At 39.6% G+C, this 19,620-nt stretch overlaps 1 protein-coding gene across 4 annotated transcripts in view; it reads left to right on the top strand.

Annotated features, from left to right (window-relative positions):
- The window catches only part of igsf9bb (immunoglobulin superfamily, member 9Bb), a 129,733-nt gene extending 110,555 nt beyond the window's left edge, over positions 1-19,178 (top strand). For 3 of the 4 annotated variants that reach the window (XM_076750139.1, XM_076750140.1, XM_076750138.1), the window contains exons 18-20: positions 8,292-9,929; positions 16,058-16,185; positions 18,592-18,941. In XM_076750139.1, the coding sequence (XP_076606254.1) occupies positions 8,292-9,929; positions 16,058-16,185; positions 18,592-18,806 (1,981 nt within the window). In that variant the 3' untranslated portion in view covers positions 18,807-18,941. Of the gene's footprint in view, positions 1-8,291; positions 9,930-10,995; positions 11,042-16,057; positions 16,186-18,591 lie in introns of all 4 variants that reach the window. The other variant, XR_013078228.1, reaches the window with a different exon arrangement.
- The last annotated feature ends 442 nt before the right edge of the window (positions 19,179-19,620 follow it).

Genomic DNA, 19,620 nt, shown 5'->3' with positions numbered 1-19,620 from the left:
GCAGCAGAGGGGGTTTTCCTGTAACAATGAAACCCCTGTGCTTGTGTTACATGAATTGTGGAGATAATGTTCAGTCTGGCTATGTGAGACAACACAAAAGCTACATGAAAAAACAGTCTGCCACATCCAACCATACAACTATATTTATTTAACTTGAAATTAGGCTTAATGTTCACACAGTTTCTCTTAATAGTCCCTCAATATTAAATACTTTAACATTGCTTCAGTGTGTGTGTCTACAATAGATGCTACTAGCCACATTAAGTGTGGAATGTGCTAATGCAAAACTCAACAGGTTAATCAGCAAAATAAACTGTAAAGCAGTATAAAAATGGCAAAATTTACAGGTTCAAACTTTGAAGTCAGTATCAATCCATCCTTGAGCTTCAGTTTTGAAAAGAATCCTGCTTTGTATTGACCAGTTTCAAATTAAATGACTAGTGCACACATAATATTATATTTGTTATCTTAAGAGTTTTCCAGTTTTTGTGGGTACATTTTCATCAAGTTAATCCACTGGGTCTTCACTTCCTTGGATGATGGGAGAAGATGAAGACATTCGTATTGGTTCTTGCAGCCAGCAACAGAGAAATTTATGTGCGTTGGTCTTAATGTTACATTCAACATTTTTGTGTTACCAGAATCAGCGTTATAGCAAGGAAAATAATAGCTGCTGGATGTAACTCCAGTTCTATGAGAACATACGTAGCCCTCTACCTTCACGTTATTGCAGCCATAGTAAAGTACATTATTTTTAATATGCTAAAACTTTTATGACAGTTTTACAAAATCCAAAATCAGTATTCCACTAACGCCTAATGTACATACATACTACAGCTCTATGAAAAGAAATGGCAAATGTTTCAGAGACCCAGCAAAAATCACCTTATGCTGTTGAAGCAAACATGACAACTTCACATAAGAACTTTTAGGCATGATGTCAGTCCCAAATGTTTCTTGTGACTGTGAATGCAAAAATGTATATTGTTTATTTATTTGTTTTTCAGTTTCTTACTTGCACCAAACCAATTATCAGCAGGCTAGATTTCTTGCAGGAGTTGCGAGGGTGCCTGTTTGTGACATAACAAATGTACAAATACAGTGTTGCATGCAATACACAACTCAAGGGGATGGATGATGTATTGAAATGTAATTGCTGATTACATTTGCTAATTACAGAAAAGTGCATTTAAAGGCTAGTTTTTGAATGTTTGTGACAGAAAAATTTTAGAACAATGAAGCAAAAATGTTAAATCTAACTGGACCTACTGACTAGTAGTGACAGGGTGTTGTATGGATTTTGTAATAGGAACATAGTACACATTTTCTAGTGGCTTTCTGTCTTATAGTAGCTCACTTAGTAGCTCAAGACAAACCACATAGAGTTAGTCCCATGTTGGTGTTGAGAATTATATTTTGCCTAAATAGTTGGACACCCTGAGCAAGCTGATCTCAGAACTAACAGCTCTTTCCATTTTACGATAAATGACTCCTGCTTTCGAGACAACAAGACACTTAACAACTCCCATTGAAAAAAATGGAAAATGCAACTGAAGCTATGTTGCTGCTACATTGAAGTTTGTAACATATTGTTGGAAAGCTAAGATTGCTGTGATTTGACTGATGCAAACTGCTTCAAGATGCAATCACAAAAGCAGGTACAATCAACGGCAACAAAAAACAAACAAATGATTACAAAATTGAGGCAACTCACCTATGAAGTCTCATATCCACTGATTGATAGCCCTGTCCATTTACAAATGCATCTTGTTATTTTGGCAAAGGTCCAGACAATCCAATCCTGTTAAATATTGACTGGAAAATAATATAAATATACTCTGAAAGCTGCTTTATCATTTCAGATTAGCCAGCAGTCATATTAATTTTCCACATTTTCCCCATTATAACTCCAACAAGTATGTATGTGTAAGTTGGTATCAAAATGCCGCTGTACTCTGACATTTCTATTTACACTTCACGTGACCAGTTAGGATCTTCCATGTCCACAGCCTACAATAGCCAATGAGAGTCCACATTGAAAAGTAGTGCCTGCACATGTTCAAGCCAGTTGCAACCCATTGTGCGTGAGGATGTGCTGCTCAATGGGTAATTTAAAGGTTAAATCACAAGATGGTAAGAGGTTTTCCAAATAATCAGACTAAAAACACAACTCAGAACATACATAAGGTGAAACATAAGGAGGTTACAGCAAATTGACAACATCGACAAAATATCCAAATAGTCTCAGTGTTCTGTGCATTCTGAAAGCTTTACAATGGATTTCCAATAACCACAGTCATTGCTAGATTTACACTAATGACGGAGAAAACATTTGACATGCTTTTATACAAGTGAGGTGGTACACTTAATGAAGTGAGATGGGCTGAATCCAATGGTGCAATATATACTATATATGTCAAATCTTACGAGAAAATGCTGTGAGTTTAATAACAGCACGACTGCAGATCTGTTTATTGTGTGTGTGATCCCAAAATGAAACTAATCCATCATTACGAAGGACATCTCAGGTTCCTTAATAGATTCTTTTCACAGCAGACATTGTGACATGTCATAGCAGGAAGAGCACAGGTGGAACCAATAATAGTGGTTTCTTTAGTAAGCCATAGAAGGTATCTATCATGATGGTACACTGGCATTGGACTTGTCAAAATGCCACACGAAAGGTCTGTTCTGCTTGGAGAAGCGAAGTCTAAGTAAGAAAATATATGACCAACCTAGGTGGAAGTCTTTATAGAATGATACACTTCTCCACAGGTTGTTAATTACTGTAAAATGGATGCTGTCTTGAAATGCAATTATCACCAAAAGGGCAGTTTTATGAACTGCTGGTGTGGACAAAACTACGAATTCCTATCATTTGCTGTATTTTGTTTTTTCTGATTCATGAAGTAGTTAAAATTATTGGGTATGGGTCAGAAATAAGTCTGGAGCTATCCTTTATTTTCTTGTAATCAGCAAATCTTGTGGAAACATCATAACTAGCAATGAATGTGTCCTACTAACAAGTATTGTTTAAATATCTAAAGCCTGATATATCTTATTCTTCTGTGCCATAAAGCTAAATTTTTGTCCAAAACTAATGAAAAACACATCAATGAGCCAATTTATTGTAGTACATTGTAGTGCTGCCCCACATACTCATTCTTGGTTTTAGTATTTTCATACTAGTTATGGACAGTTTGAAAATATAGAGTATTACCAACCTTTAAATGTATGTTAAAAGACAGTGATACCCTACAAAAAAAACAAAACCTTTTCCCATAAATTAAAGCACCCATGTTTAAAATCTGACCTCAGGGACTCGCAGTGGTAGCATTAAAAAAAGAACAACTGTCTGCAAAGACAGCAATCACTGCTTCTGACTCCCAGTGGATCTCACAGTGAGTAATAAGCTGAAAGAAACATGAACAACACCAACTTTCATCTGGATTGTCAAATTTTTCTAAACACATATAATCTGAATAATTTAAAAAATTGTTACAATCAAATTTCTACACAGACAGGCTTTAACTAAACCTTAAAAAGACTAACTTACTTGATTAACTGACTTGAACAGTTCAAATACAGATTTGCTGTGGATGTGTGGAAGCTAGCCTCAGTGTATGACAGCATGCTTCACAACTCTGTGGCAACAAGATGTCACAGAGCGGTGCCACAACTGTAGACTTGTCATCAGGAAGTGATGTTGGCTCAGACATCATGAGTGGGAAAGACTTGTCATTTCACAAAATATACATTCCCTTGATTTCTCCTTCCTTGACCCTCCTCTCCCTTCATGTGTATTAAGTGGGAGGAACAAAGATGTGAGGGGCAAAAAACAAGACCAGTGGGATGCACCAAGAGGAATTTGAGTTGCATGAGCTGACTAGTGCTCAGGGTCTTATACCAATAAATAACTGTCCCAGAGGCAGTGGTCACATCTTTATTCTTATTTCTTTCCTCTTTCTTGCCTTTATCTCCTTCTTGTTGCTCCATGACAGCCTTTCTTGTCTTCAAACTTTTTCTCTGACATTTCTTTCTCTCAGATTTTCTCTGCGACTTAAAAATGTTTCTTTCCAAATCTGTCTTTTCCAATCCATTTAATAATAATAACAAGCTATTTTTCTCCCATTTTCTGTTGTTTTTTTTCAAAATACCTCACACTGACAGGCTTCTCTTTACCCACATATTCTTCCCTCTTCTTACTGTCTGATCTCCCCACTTCTACAGGAGTCCACTTAGCCTCATTCCCAGCGTTGAGCCCTACTGGGAGGGGCTGGACGCAAGCAGGTACAGGCCCCAACCTTCCAGTCCTCAATGAGTGTGCCAACCATTGTCCCCCTGTTCTTGCACACTGTATACACCCCTTTGCACTTTGGTTCAACCCCAGCTCCTCAGACTCCTGACCTATCTGCATGCTACTGGCCAAATGTCCCCACAAGGCAACAACAAAACTGGTCGTGGTCTTCCATTGATGAATGATGAAGGAGCTTCATCGTAAGAAGATGGTGAAAAAATCCAATCAAGTTCAGCTGTTATTAGGTTTTTTTTTAAAAAAATCATTAATCCATATTGCCATGTGGGTGACGATGTAAATACATAGGGAAGGCTTACTAACTAACTGTTTCCCCCTGCTTCTATTCTCAATGCTTAGCTAAGCAAAGTGTCCCCTGGTCCTCACTATCAGGCTGTTAGCCTCTGAGATCCTGTTACTCAACTCCATACAGTATAATGACCATTAACTGTATGTTAGTGATCGATTAATTAAAACATCAGGTCCAAGGCAGATGTCGAAATGAAAGCAAAGATTCATGTTTTATTGTGGTAAATTGCACCACACACTGCATTAAAAACATTCTTGCCATTTTAAGTGTAAGTCCAAACTATACAGTATACAGCTGATTTGCTGATATGTGTATCTTAAACTTGAGGGACTTCTTTCCAGAACAATGAAATCTTGAGGTGTGTGTTCAGTCACAGTACTCCATAGCATTTGTCAAAGAAACAGTTTGACGTTTTGGGAAATGCACTTTTTTGCTTCTGGTAGACAGTTGGTAGCAAAGTCAGCCTACTAGCAACCCTAAAATGTTGAATTGTTGTGATTACACTTCAGTTTTTGTATAGATTAAACCAACGAGACATAATGTGTTCCTTTGGAAAGTTTAGTGGTGCTGGTAGGCTGATTTTGTCGCCATTAGACAGAGCTAGGCCAGCTGTTTTGCTCCATTTCCAGTCTTTATGCTAAGCTAACTGGATGCTGGCTGCAAGCCTATGTTTACCAAATATAAGAGTGGTATCAAACTTCTCATCGAACTCCCTCAATAAAGCAAGTAAGTGTATTTCTCAAAACACTGGATTATTCCTTTAACATAATCCACACACAGCACAGCACTCTACTCAAGCGTTGTGAGTATATCTGTGATTTGAGCTGTTTGTGACTGTCCTTGCTCATCCTTTACATCACTGTTGCATGTCAAAGTGATGTGAAACATTTTCTTTTTGACACTTCGGCTTTGAAAGACTTCACAGCTATTCCTTTCTTCTTCCAGAAGAGGTCAGAGTCATCTTTTCTTTACTCCACCTATCAATCTACCTTGTTAAATGGAAGTCAAGTGTTTTAACTGTCATTCTGCACTTTTAGCTCATAAAGATTACAACATCAGTGCCAACCACTGACCATGACAGCATGCATAAGCTTATGAAAACATACTCAGTATTTTATCTAATTGTTGATCTAGGAATACATTTGAAAGAGCTATAATTTTACAGCACCAGCAATGATCACTGAATTTTCATGCAGGTTCTCTTTAATGAGGCAGTATTTGCTGTGTTGCCTAAATGTTCTTCTTGCCTTGATACAGCCAGTTTGAAGAGCATCGGCAGTATTTCTTACTGTAATATGTACTAAACACATGAAGGGAGAATTCTGATTTTATAGAACCTGCATTTGATCATTTTGGCCACTATTCCTTTTGGTTGTAGTCCTAATATCATCATAGGAGACAACGTAAGCACATTTTGCATGGTTTTATTAAAAAAAAATAATAATATTGCATGAGCAGTCTTCTATGTGGACACAGAAAAGGCAGCAATTATGTTTCAAGACAAGTGTAGTCATTGTGATGTATGTGCTTCTGTTATATACCATGTATATTGTCAATAAATCTGATGTGATTTTTCATAGAAACCATATGAGGAGGGATTGCACCCTGGAAACAAACCTGGAATATCATATGTAACACTGTTTTTCATTGGCAGTCGCCGTAGAAACACTCGAGTATACTCTACTAATATTTCTAGCATGGCAGTTGTGAGCACAAGCCTTTGTTATTCCACTGAGGATTGGCTATATGTTTCATTTTCCAGTAAATAAAGTAATTGTGGCTTCAAATCAAATCATGGTTTTCATTTCCTCCTTTCTGTAAGAACATGTTTTATAGTCATTAACAAAAATATCTAGCTAAAGGGGAACATATTTCCTAGATCATTTAATATATCATACATTTTAAAGTGTTTTGGGTACTTGTCATCTTCTCACATACAACTGATATGAATATGTGTCACTGCCTGAACTTTTCAACCCCAAAGCTGGTTGCAGAAAAAAACTGTTTCCCCTGTGGGGCCATCTTGACTAGCTTCTGATTAGACTGACCTTTGACCTGGTTTTGACAGATTTTGGCAGTCTGTATCGCTCCAAGCTCTGATTGACGACTATTATCATTAGTTTGTACGTGCCTTGGATCAAAGCCTCTCCTACATATACTTCCTACATCCCAACATATTCATGGCAAAGTAATGCTCATGGCATTAAAAGAGGCTTTTTCCCCATGTAACTAGCTCTGAGTGTAACTTTTTATACTCAGTAAGGGTTACACATTTTTAGATATCTACTGAAATGTGTCTGCCACGCAGAGAAACACATGTCTATTTTTATAGACATTGTTGAAAGAAAAACACAGTATTGCTGACTTTCAACTTTAACTTGAGGGTGTTTGTATCCATATGTACCCCTGTTTTGTGTTATGTTGTCAAAAGGTTTAGGGAACTATGTATTAAAGGGCTGCAAGTCCTACAATGTACAATCAATATAAATGTGAAACCTGTAAAGGCCACAAAAGCCTATTTTCTCCCACATGAACACAATATTTTCTGCTAAGTTTTGGTTATATATTTTGGAGAATATCATATCTTATTTCTTTTTTCTCACTGCTTTGAAAAAGTTGGGCTCACTTGGGAAAATGTGATGTCAAATGTTTTAAGCAACTTTTGAATCAGAATCTGATGACAGTTTGTGTGTTGATTCAATTCAATTCAATATTCCTTTATTTGTCCCGTGAGGGGAAATTCCAGAATACAGCAGCATCAGTAAAGATCAATTGATTGTTGATTGTTCAGTGTCAATCAGTCTAATCAAACTACACCACTCCCACACAGTCCTGATGAAGCATTTTTTTAGTGTTAAACTCTCAATAAATAATACCCAATTTTTTTTTAACATTGTTACTTTTTAATCATGAAGATTTAATTTTTTAAGAGAAATACTTACGATGTGAGGCCAAGTTTTCCATCACTTTCAGTTCTTTGTTGTAGTTATTTAGTTTTAAATCAAATGTGCCAGAACAATTGAGCAGTTGAAAATGTATCACTGTCCAAATACTTAACACCTCAGATGCAGCAAGGGTGAAAGGCCATGTGTGGGTAACCACACGCCAGTTTGTTGTTGTCAGTTTTCCTCACTTTGTTGTATTGGAATTGTGCATGAAATTAATATAGTCTATGTTAGAGACTCACACTGGTCTATTTAGAGTGTGATATCCCCTCCTTATGTGCACCTTTACAAAAACATTACAAAAGCACAGTTGTCTTGTGTCATCAGACCTCTGCATCTACACTCCCCTACCCTCACTTTTTCAAGTGAAGTATATGTTGGCGGCATAACAGTGGGGCACAAAAGCACATGATGTGTCCTTTTCCCATGCTTAGTTTTCCCAGAAATATGCAAAAGACCGATAGATTGAAGGAAAAGATGGTGCAGTAGCAATACACATATACTTTTGTTCACAAATGGCTCATGATAAACAGGTGTTTTGAAATAGAAGTCCTTATCCTGTAAATGGAGTGTAGTTGTCATTGATGTAATTTTTTACAGCTGCCCTTTCATTACTTACCTCCATGTGTGAGGTGTTTTGTCATGTTTGTTTTATTGTAGCTGGATTTGTCTTCAGCACCATCAGCTGGCTACTGTATTTTTAATATATTTTCAAATAAATATTATTTATTCTTTTCTGTAGGTCATCTTCAGGAAAGGTGAGCCCAGAGAGCATTCGTTCAAAGGCATCTCCGTCAGAATCATCTGAAGATAGTCATGACCAGCGTGGGAAGAAACCACCACCAAGTCCAGGGAAGAAGGAGGAATTGTCTTTATATATGAAGACCAAAAGAGCAATAACAAGCAAGAAGTACAGCATCTCCAAGCAAGAAGCCGAAGCAACGACACCCATTGAACTCATCAGCCGAGGCCCAGATGGACGCTTTGTCATAGATCCCACTGATGCAGAAATGTCTATTAAGCCCCGGCGAATTGAGGGCTTCCCCTTTGTGGAAGAATCAGACCTCTATCCTGAATTCCGGCAATCAGATGAAGAGAATGATGATCCCAGGCCTCTGCCACCAGTTATGGCCCCCCTTCGGCCTCACCAGATTTCCCCCATTTCCAGTCAGGAATCCTACCTGCAACCTCCAGCCTACAGTCCTCGTTTCCAGCGACCATTTGAAGGTATGACCATCATGGAGAGCAGTCGGCTCCAGGCCACAGGGCAAATCCGAGGCTCTCTCCATCACAGAGCATTTTATGGCTATCTAGGCCCTCCTGGGGATCATGATCCCCCACCTCCTTTCTACATGCCTGATACCAGCCCACTCAGCTCTGTCATGTCCTCCCCTCCATACCTTGCTGAAGGTCCTTTTGGTCACCACATGATTCCTGAAGAAATGGGGGATGGTGATTTCCCACAATATGCTGTCTCTGGTTTCCCACTTCCTCTGACACTCACCTCTTCCTCTCGGTCACCGGAGATTTGGCAGGGACTGGATTTCACCTTTGCAAGTCTGGAGGGGCCCCAATTCATTTTTCCACCACATCACCCTTTGCATCTCCGCCATGACTCTCCCTATCCTCCTCCACCTCATGTTCTTCCCCTGAGTGCTTTCCAGCCCTCCTCCCTTCCAATGCCCACTTACCCAGCTGTCTTGCCACTGGAAGCCCCAAAGAGCCACTCAAGCAAGTCTCCTAGCAAGACCAAGCCTCATGGCTCCCCAGCCAAGCATTTACCTATGCAAGAGGCACATTTAGGGCAGCTAAGACACACAAGCCACGGTATGGGTGTGCCGGTTTTGCCTTTCACCGATCCAATGGCCCATATTGTCCCCAGCACATTCAGTAGCCTGGACACACGATGGTTTGAAACCACCCCTCGTTTCAGCCCCAGACAGGCTCGCAGGATGGATTCTGGCAGGCATCAGGTGGTTCTCCAGCCCTCTCGACTCTCACCCCTCACGCAAAGCCCCCTTAGTTCCCATGATGGCTCCCCAGAGATTGTAGTACGTCCCCGGCCACGTCCCAGCATTACCCAACCCCCCATACCCCGAGAGATGTCTGAGATTACCCTCCTCCCTCCTTCCACAGCCAGCTTCTCAAGGAGATCTTCCCCTTCCTCCTCACCTGCCCAAGGCCCGGGTAGCAGGAGAGCAAGTCCCAGCTACCGTTCCCACATGGCCTTCGCAACCTCTGCAACCAGCTACCCAGCTTCCCACTCCCCATCACCCCCCATGGAAAGCAGCAACATATTTGGGCAGATACCATCTCAGAGGAGGACTGAGGAGGAGATCCTTCCATCTGAGCCCTCTCCACCCCAGTTGTCAGCTTCAGGGTAGGTGCATTAGGCATGCAGAGAGGGATACCATTAAAGTCATCTGCCACAACCCATAATGCTTTAATGTGTGAAGTTGCTCTGACATTTTGGTTACTGAAGTGCTGTCAATATCCATCAGTTTTTAAAATCATCTCTGTGGCAAATTAGTTTTATAGTATAGTTTATGCTTTTTTTCAACCGTTAACAGTCCTATGTGAAAAATAATAATGAAAACTGTATGGTTGATGAGCTCATTGATGAGAAGTTTTCAGTTTAGTCAGTTTGGTCAATGCTGCTTTTCATGTCAGGCATCAAGTTAGAGGTATCATTAAATCTGTGAAGCACTGTTCCAAAAGTTATCACCTTGATGAATACATTTCATTTTCCAGTGAAAAAAAAAAAAAATAATAAAGATAAATTGTGAAACAGATTATTTATTAAATTGATAAGAAAATGCATTTGCTTCACAGATTACATTTCAGACCTTTTGGGGCTACAGTCCATCCAGATGAAAAATATTATTGCCAGTGCACTGTGTAAATAGTTTGGCACAAGCCCCTAAAAGCCTGGGAAATTGCTGACATCACCACAGGATCCCTGTTTTTCCATCTGTATCATGCGTTACCCTGCTTTCACCTAACAGGAGGAATCCCATAATATTCATCAAATTGATTCCCCAGAAAAAACAAACACCCATTGTTATGTCTAGCTCCAAGCCTTTGAAGATGCCTTAATCATGCGGAGGGATGCTTTAAGAAGAGTTCATCTTGGCAGGCCCTGCGGCCCATCCTCGGCCTTAGTAACCTGACTGCATGACCAATTCTCCCTTAACTTCCAAACTCTCAGATTTTCTCCCACCCTACTTCCCTTTACCTTTCTGCAACCCTCCTCTGCCCAACCCCTTTAATTGCCCCCAGGACACTCCCAGGTCTGGCTACCAAGGAGAGGTTGTTGGGCAAAGTGTGTCACAGGGCCTGTCCGCTTCTCATGTACTGCAATGTCTCCATCATTATGAATTAGGGGCAGTATGGTGGTTCTTGATGGCTCCTGGAGTCTTACCTGCTTTGTTTTTGATTGATCTCAGCTATCTGGGCAGCGTTGTTGTGACCAGGTCCTCTACACCGCAATAGGTAAGGGTTGGATCCATGTCTGAAAGGGGGGGGTTAGCAGGTGGGACTTTTTTGATCACCTCGTCCTTTAAAGGGGAATACAAGACTTTGAGTCTTTGTTTTGATTTGTTCCTTCCTTCAGTCAACATGTGTAGTTAATTTCAGTTCTTTCCTTTTTCCTTTTTCTCAAAGTAGCTATGCATTTTAAGTTCTGCAGTCTTCAGTACATTATGCATTCTGACTGATGCATATTGCGTCTGTTAGCTAAAGTAATAGATTAGGTCAGAGATGTATCACCGACATGATTTCATGCTTGAGTGGTTTGCTAACTGACCACATTTTCATGCAAATTTTTAGTATGTTAACAGTACCAGAACAATTACAGTACCTCATCACATATAAATCTACTTCAGGTTCACTCTTAAGTAAGGCAGTAGTAATCTTATCAGCCTCAAACCAATTTAAATATTCAGTCAAGCATTTATTGATTATTTCATTCATTACTCTGAAAATTATTTTGGCAAAGGTCACCAGTTGATATGTAATACAATGATGTGGTTCAAAAGCCAAAGTTCACATCTGTACATGGCCAAACTGGACTATTCTGTCACTGAACAGTTCTAAGCTTCATACATGTTTCTACACACAAACACGTATCGTGGAGAGATACAGTCATGGACGAAAGTATTGGCACCCCTCTGGAAGTGTTGGTTTTCTAGCAAAAGTCGCACACTTTTGGAGGTTTTCTGATAAAATAACCAAACCAGGATCATTTCAATAACTTAACACAACTAAAACAACAATTGGTTTCCCCAAATTCAACACAAAATACCACCAAAATGCTGGATGAAATGCGGGAAATGAAAACTGCATGGTCAAAAGTATTGGCACCCCTTCACAACAAGTGTCTTTTGTACTGATAAAAGCACATTTCTCATTGTTAGAATCTCGTGTTAAGGTTATGGGTAGTCAGACTTCAGCTCTGGTAACATTACTGACAAATATCAGTCCATTTCTAAAGGACAGTAGGCTCCAGTTGACTAACATTACAGTTCAATTGATTTCTATGGAAGACATGATGTTTTTTCCAAGGATTTCCAAATATTTAAATGAATCTACCTTCCCCTTTACATGCAGCTGATTTTCAGTGCCAGAGGAAGCAAAATAGCCCTATAGTATCACCTAGTTATTGCCATGCTTCAGTTTAGACAGGGTGCACTTTTCAGTGAATGCTTCATTTTTCCTCATCCATACATACTGCTGTTTCATAGGCATGAACAGAACAGAATACTGAACCAAAACCATATAAATCAGTGACAATGGGTTTGGCAGTTAATTCTATAGAGCAACAGAACAAAACTAGAACTTTTTGGGCCTCCTGACCAGTGGTTATGTCTGGAGGATGAAGAATGAAGAATACCCTGAGAGGTGCATCGTGCTTAAAGTGAAGCATGGCTGTGGCCCGGTGATGCTCTAGGGCTATTTTGCTTCCTCTGGTGCTGTAAATCAGTAAAAGGCGAGGGAGAAGATTGATTTATTGAAATATTTGGAAATCCAAGGAGAAAACATCATGCCTTCCTTAGAAATATAGGTTATTAATCCATAGGTTATTTTATCAGAAAACCTCCAAAAGTGTGTGACTATTGCTAGAAAACCAACACTTCCAGAGGGGTGCCAATGCTTTCGTCCATGACTGTAAAACTACACTTAAGTTATGTCCCATATGCCATGGCCAAAAATTAAATGAAGCAAGCCCTTAAAAATGTCTCCTAAAATTTGATAAAGTTTTGACATTGTACATTAGGTTGACAGTATTTCGCACAAGCTCAGCTCTCTACTTCACTTCTGATTTACCCAAGTGTGCCTCTGCCTCAGGACCTTGAGACAGATCAATGCACTTGTCATCCATTTAGATAGGGTTGAGTTATCATCATGGATAAGCCTTCCTTTTGCTCCACCCCCATGTTGACTCAATACACCCACTGCACTCCTTGCAGCTGCAGTTAACTAAAGCTTTGTTTATGCTTGTGTGTGACACCATGGTATGGGTCTCCGCAGATGGCCTATAGCTACAATCATAAACAGAGGTTTTTATGCTTGACGTGTTATCCGTTGTAGTATCCTGTGAAACAGCAAACAAAATATTCTGTGAAGTATAATCAAAATGCAAGTGGATGACTTTACCACCAGCTTCTCTTAAAGCCACATGCCAGGTAGTAAGGCTTGGTTAATATGTCCCCACTTGCTCATTTGTCATTTGCCAAGAAACAACAGAATGTACTGCAAAGTGCCTCGCTCTTGGCAATGGCTTTTGCAACCAAATACGTGGTCAAGACCCAGCAATCAAACAAAGGGATTGCACATGCCGGGAATACAGTCAGTATGTGCCTGCTTCCTTCTTCCCTTTGGCCCAGTGGGAAGCCATCTCTCCCATTCAGCCATCTTCCTCAGGAAAGAATCAATTACTGCTTGTTCCTGTCCAATTTCTGATATGCTAATAGTGGTCAGGGAGCAGCTCTAGCCTAGCAATCTTGGAAGGCTCATTTGCTTGTCTCACCCACTACAAGGCCAAACTGCAGAGGAGATTGTCAAGCATTATGATGAGGCCCACACTAAGATGGCCACCTTTCTCAGGATGTCACACCATGTCTTTGCTATTAACTGTGAGAGAACCATGTGCACTATGTACAGTAGGTCAGACACAGGCATCTTTGGGGGAGCCATTTGATGCTCAAGGAGCATGAGTGGGAAGCAGTCATCAACATGCCATTCTTACAACTCACCATTTGTACCTAACATCCAGCAAGATGTTAAACTGACATACAGCTGCTCTAGATAATCCTGGCCTCATCTGTGCCAGTCTGAAGATGGACCTAGTAGGGGTTTGAAGGACCAGCCTCATCAGATCAGCAAAGGACAATGCTTATAACAAAGGGTGTTGTGCTACTCATTGCTTTCTTTATTTAAAAAAATAACCGATAGTGAAGTCCATTAGATGGCCACATACAGTCATTGAACTGGAGTTACATCCAGATAATGCTATTTTTTATTACATGAAGCAAATGTACTGTTCTCAGCGGGTATGACCACCAATTTATTTTGGTGTCTTGTGTCTTTCTGTCGTATATAGATTATTGCAAAGTGTGTCGTACTGTGTATTTATGAAAGGTTTCTTTATTTTCCGATGATCATATTCTAAAAGCTTTGTAGCATTCTCCTCAAGCGTGACACATTCTGCTATTTATATTTTACAGATGCTTGTATGACACCAATTGAAAATATTTTGGACCCCAATCTCCAAGAAATATTTTGTAAGATTGGCGTTATGACGTCACATTAAGCTGTGTGTCCACTGGGAGCCATCATTCACAGCTCTTTTTTTTTTGCATTAACAAGTAAGTAGAAATGCTGTTGCATGTTTCCTGTAGTGATGAAAGCCTAGCATGTGTAAAGGTCTCAGCACCGCTAGTTTCAAGAAGTTAAAAAATATTACAGCCTTTCAGAATTGCACCAGTCTTAGCAGCAACCAGCAACAGAGCAATAGGATGACCAACACTTACTGCAAGCTTCTCTTTTGCCAAAATAACTCTATGCAGATTCCTGGTGGACACATGGCCTTAATCCCCTGTATAAAGCATCTGTGTAGAGCATGAATCAACCCATCTACTGTAATATACAATTGCACTTGTAAGTTTGGACTGCAGAACAGTTCTCAGTACCATGTGAAACAAGTGTCCTGCCAAAACAACTTATGCACTTCTTTTTATCCTAAGGAACAAATATTTCACCAAGGGCTTGCAGAGGGGGGACACACAGGGGGCTTGAGGACCCCAATGTTTGAGTGAACTGCCCAATGAAGTGCTTTTGAATGTATTCCCCTTTAAAGTCGTGTTCCATGTGCAAACTGCCATGCATGCCATCGCTAAATATTGCTCCTCCGTTTCAAAAAAAGAAACAATTATATGGGTAAATTCTTGTTACATTTGTTGTCCTAGTGCTTCGCTTTTCTTTGGCTTATTTTTCATTATGTGACTGTTCCCAAGTAGTCATTTTCCCCTCCCGCCATCTCTCCCCCTGTCAGCATGGTGAAGCCCATTGTAGACAGTATCCATGTCTATGAATACATATTGATGATGCTTTGTTGCTCAGCTGTGATTCTCCCCCTATACTAACGACCATCGGTTTCTCTCTGCAGCCACGGTGGGAAGATGGCCTCTCTATAATGCTAATTGTTTTCTGTGCCTTGAGAGAACCAAGTGTGTGTTTGTGGCAGAAATCTGTGGGCTGCCAAATCATAAGTGCCTCTATGAATGGGAGGGAGGACTGTAGATGCCACCATGAGCAGCTGAGAAATATACACTCCACAGCAAGGAAACATTTGCACCTGTTATTTTCAGAGTGGAATAGATACATTTTCTAAAGAATCATCCAATCTGCAAACATATCAATTGAAAAGTCTTGCTTACATTTTGTGCAAAATAGTCTTCGTTTTTGGAGAATTTTCCTCTGAAACCAACAGTGCCAGCCTTTTTAAATGTTGTATCCTCTCAAAAACCTTACTGACTGTTCTAATCTACATCCTGAGGTAAATAGATTGTTTCAGGGATTGTGTAACTCTTTGCTTTTATTTGGATAAAGATTGTTTGGATCAATTTGAGCAAAATATCTTTTATCTGCACAATTGAAAATACCATCTGGATTTATGAACTAATTTTGGAAAACATAATCATCATAAACCTCAAAATATTTGTTAGTTGTCAATCTAGATGATGTACAAGGTATTGTAATAGCAGAATGAATCACTTTGTTCTTCAAACCTTTGAGAAAAAGCCTCTGCTGGATTTCAGAGCACAGCTCTGTAGGTGTCTCACATTGATCCTTAGGCAATGTGCTGCGCCTCTTGCTTAGCACGAGCAGTGCTGTTTTGAAACCGTGTGGGTTTCTGGTTTTGTTGCGCTCCGTAGTGCAGAAACACAGTCCACTGACTATGTTTGGCCTGGAGTTACCCGTTTTCCCCTCTCTCTGTTCTTTATCCAGAAAACGTCGAGGTGCGCAGAGTGCCCTTTCGGGGTCTGAGAGGATTGATGCACTGAGATACCAACGTATTAAAAAGGCCAAGAAGATAACGATGAACAACAATAACTCCAAGACCAGAAAGAAAACAGGTATGAACCCTGTTCCTACACAGTGATATTATTAAAGACTTGACATATCAAAATGACCACAGCTAAAATGCATTTTTTTGCTTGTCAAAACTGCCACATGAATTTGCCCTTTTAATTCAACAAGCATATGTAATATTGCTTTTAGGTACAGTTATAACAATGTGTGCACTACCTTTTATCACCCAAAAGTTCCAAGTCACCACATTAAAATGTATGTTGTTTTATTTTATTCTATTTTTTTACCTAAATTATCACAAGACAATACAATAAATAACAAGCCTTTGAAACACTAAGCAGCAAAGTTAATAATGATTTGACTTGGCAAAGCAGTGTATGTTTTTTACCATGACTAACTCACATTTCTCTCACATTTTCTTCTCAGAGTTCATTTATTCAAAACTGTTCCAACAGTTCTCTTTACCATCATGCTGCTCAACGCAACAGTCTTTTTGATTTAATTATGTATTTAGTGATTTGGCATGCACAAAAATCATCAAGAATAATGTCAGTTCTTTATTGCATGGACTATGCTACCGAACATTATATGTCAAAAAAAAAAAAAAAAAAAAAAAGAATTCCAAATGTTGCAGTATATTTCAAACAGTACCAGGCTACATAAAATTCATGGTTCCGTATATACCTCTGTTTTGGGGTCACAGTTCTGTTCAGCAGAGAAACCAAAAACATCTACAAAATTACATGTCATTTATTTTGAATAATGTAAACATTTAGCAGTGGGTTACTGACCACAATTATTACTGTAAAATTAAAGGTACTAAGTAAATACTAACATGTTGTCAGTAAGAAAAAATAAGTAACATAAACTTCGTAATGCTCAATCGCAAGACTCTGACGTGTTGATAATTCCTGATCAGCTGCAGCTTGTGCTCATTTATACAAGGCAGATACCACGGACTGACTAAGAGGCACACATGAAGGCAAATTATAGGTGGGCTGAAACACTTTGACCATATGTATGCTTAAATCCTGTTTTCTCTATGACTCTCTGCTCCTATAGCATTAGTTATTACTTTGGCACAGTCCAGATCTGCAGTGAGAAGGATTTGGCTTGCAGTCTGTTTTTGTCTCACTCCGCTAAACTGGATCTAAATGTCACGGGAAGAGCCCTCAGCTCTAGTCTCTCAGCTCTGCTTGCCATTCGGGTGGCAGCTACAGTATATCAGTTTGACTAAAATGGCTAACTGTTAATAGAATTTGAATTTGTGTTCCGAGTTCTGTGCCAGTTGCAGAAATAAACAAAAATCCTGAACCAAACGTCCTATACCGAATGGTTGAGAATGTATGAATATGTGTACTCATTTTCACCATACATAACGGATAGCTACATAGATATACAGGGATAGCATATAGATACAACTTTACTAGTCATGCCTGTCTTCTGCATTTGGCCACAAGTTCTCATCCACATCACACCTCATGTCCTCTCTTGCAATACACCTGGGAAATAATTTGGTGATGATTGATCCATCCCTGGCAATGTTCTACAGATAAGTCCACACGTCCAGCATTCGTCCATTTGTCCAAAAGGACATCATAAACCGTCCTCCTCCATAAGGACAAGAATTCCTCTATTGGAGGAAAAAGTGACATCATCCAGGAATGGGCTGTAAACCCATCCAAACCCTTTGTGACTGGAAGAGAATGGTGAAATGCCACATCGTTCCATACAATTGCAAAACCTGTCTGGATTCCACCTTTTTTAGCTTCCCTTCCTCACCTGATATAAGTCAATACATTCACGTCAATCTGCATTAGTAGAACAGCCAATAGGAACACACACACAGGGTGTGTGACTTCATTCTCTGTTCAGGACACCATTACTCCACTATATCTTTACATGGCAAATAGTTGTTTACTGTTGTGTTATTGTCAAAATTTAATATATACAATAGAAACTTTTAGGAGTGCTGTGGATTTTGTTATCTTTAGACAGAGCCAGGCTAGCTGTTTCCCTCAGCTCCCAGTCTTTATGCTAAGCTAAGCTAAACTAAACTGGCTACACATCCATACTATATTTAGTGTACAAACATGAGAGTTGAGTCTTCTCATCTACCTTTCTGCAAGACAGCAAATAAGTAGGTTTCCCAAAAGTATATTTTCCTATTACAAAAATAACTGCTGACACACAAACTGAACATCTAGATACATGAGACACATTTTGTTCAAGAAACTTGTTCAAACTCTTTCTGTGGCCTCATCTAAAAGTGACAGTTTTACTTCAGGGAATTGCTGTATCAATTGCATTTTTAGTTGCAATAGATATTGATGTGGAGCATGCTCATGGTTTCACATAACATGGTATAATTAGTGGTGAGCAGAATTGCCTGTAAAATACCACTGTAAGTTCTGGTGCCAATCACCTGCCTTTCATTTCCCCTCCACCAGGTGTCTTCACCTCTCAGACCCAGCAGGCCTACACCTCTCAGGTACTCCAGCCCGAAGAAGCTCTCTACCTCCGCAAGAAGAAGAAACGGCCCATCCTCCATGACCCATATACTCGCTTTTCTGCTCTGCTTTACCGCCGCCCACCCCGGGAGGACCAGAAAGCTATTTTGGCCAGCATGGACAACATAGACCTAGACCATGCCACCCTCCTCTAAAAGCCCTTGAGGACAAGGTCACAACCATGCAATACGCCCCATTCCAAAATAACACTAGCTACACACCAGATGGAAAAAACAACACTATCAATTAAAGATGTTTGCAATTTATTATCTAAGGGAAATAGCACTAAATTTCAGCATTCAGATTTGGTATATTCTTTAGCTACGCCCTTGGTCAGTTCAATCGGCATTAGTAAGCATTCTGCCATGTTCACAAGCTAATCTGTGATGACAACAAATGTGCTTGGAAGAATCGGAAACCAGATCAAAACCCAAAGAAGAATTTTTTTCAGAGACCAAACTTATGTTTTCCATTAAAAAACTACAGCTTAATGATAACGTCTAAAGTGCTGGTCCCAATTTACTGTCAACAAAAAAGCATTGTTGATCGGAATGGTGTCACAGATTGGATTCCTGGTTCTCAGTCTTTTCCTCTGAAAAAGGTTTGATTATTTTTATGAGTGATTGCGATGCCCAAATGCACAAGAATGATCTGTAAATCAAGTAGTGTTCCCTTTAAAAAAAAAAAAGAAGTATGAATAAAAGTTTAGTCTGCCAATTCAGATCAAAACAATAACTGTCACAGTTTTCCAAAATTTTACTCCAGTGCAAAAAGATAAATACAATAAGAATCAGTCCACAGTTACCAGTTCCTATTTTTCCTTCCTTTCTTTTTTTTTTTCTTCTTTTTTTTTTAATCCTAGTTTACCAGTGTTACCATTCTTAATTTATTTGAAAGGCTTTTCCAGGCTTGGGTCATGTTTCTTGTGCTGAGCCAATCCCCCCCAAAGCCCTGTGGGTCTCCGTTTAC

This window comes from Chaetodon auriga, chromosome 15 (genome assembly GCF_051107435.1).
Source record: "Chaetodon auriga isolate fChaAug3 chromosome 15, fChaAug3.hap1, whole genome shotgun sequence".
Lineage (NCBI taxonomy): Eukaryota > Metazoa > Chordata > Actinopteri > Chaetodontiformes > Chaetodontidae > Chaetodon > Chaetodon auriga.
Note: the sequence above shows the minus strand (reverse complement) of the source record. Positions and strands in the feature narration are given on the sequence as shown.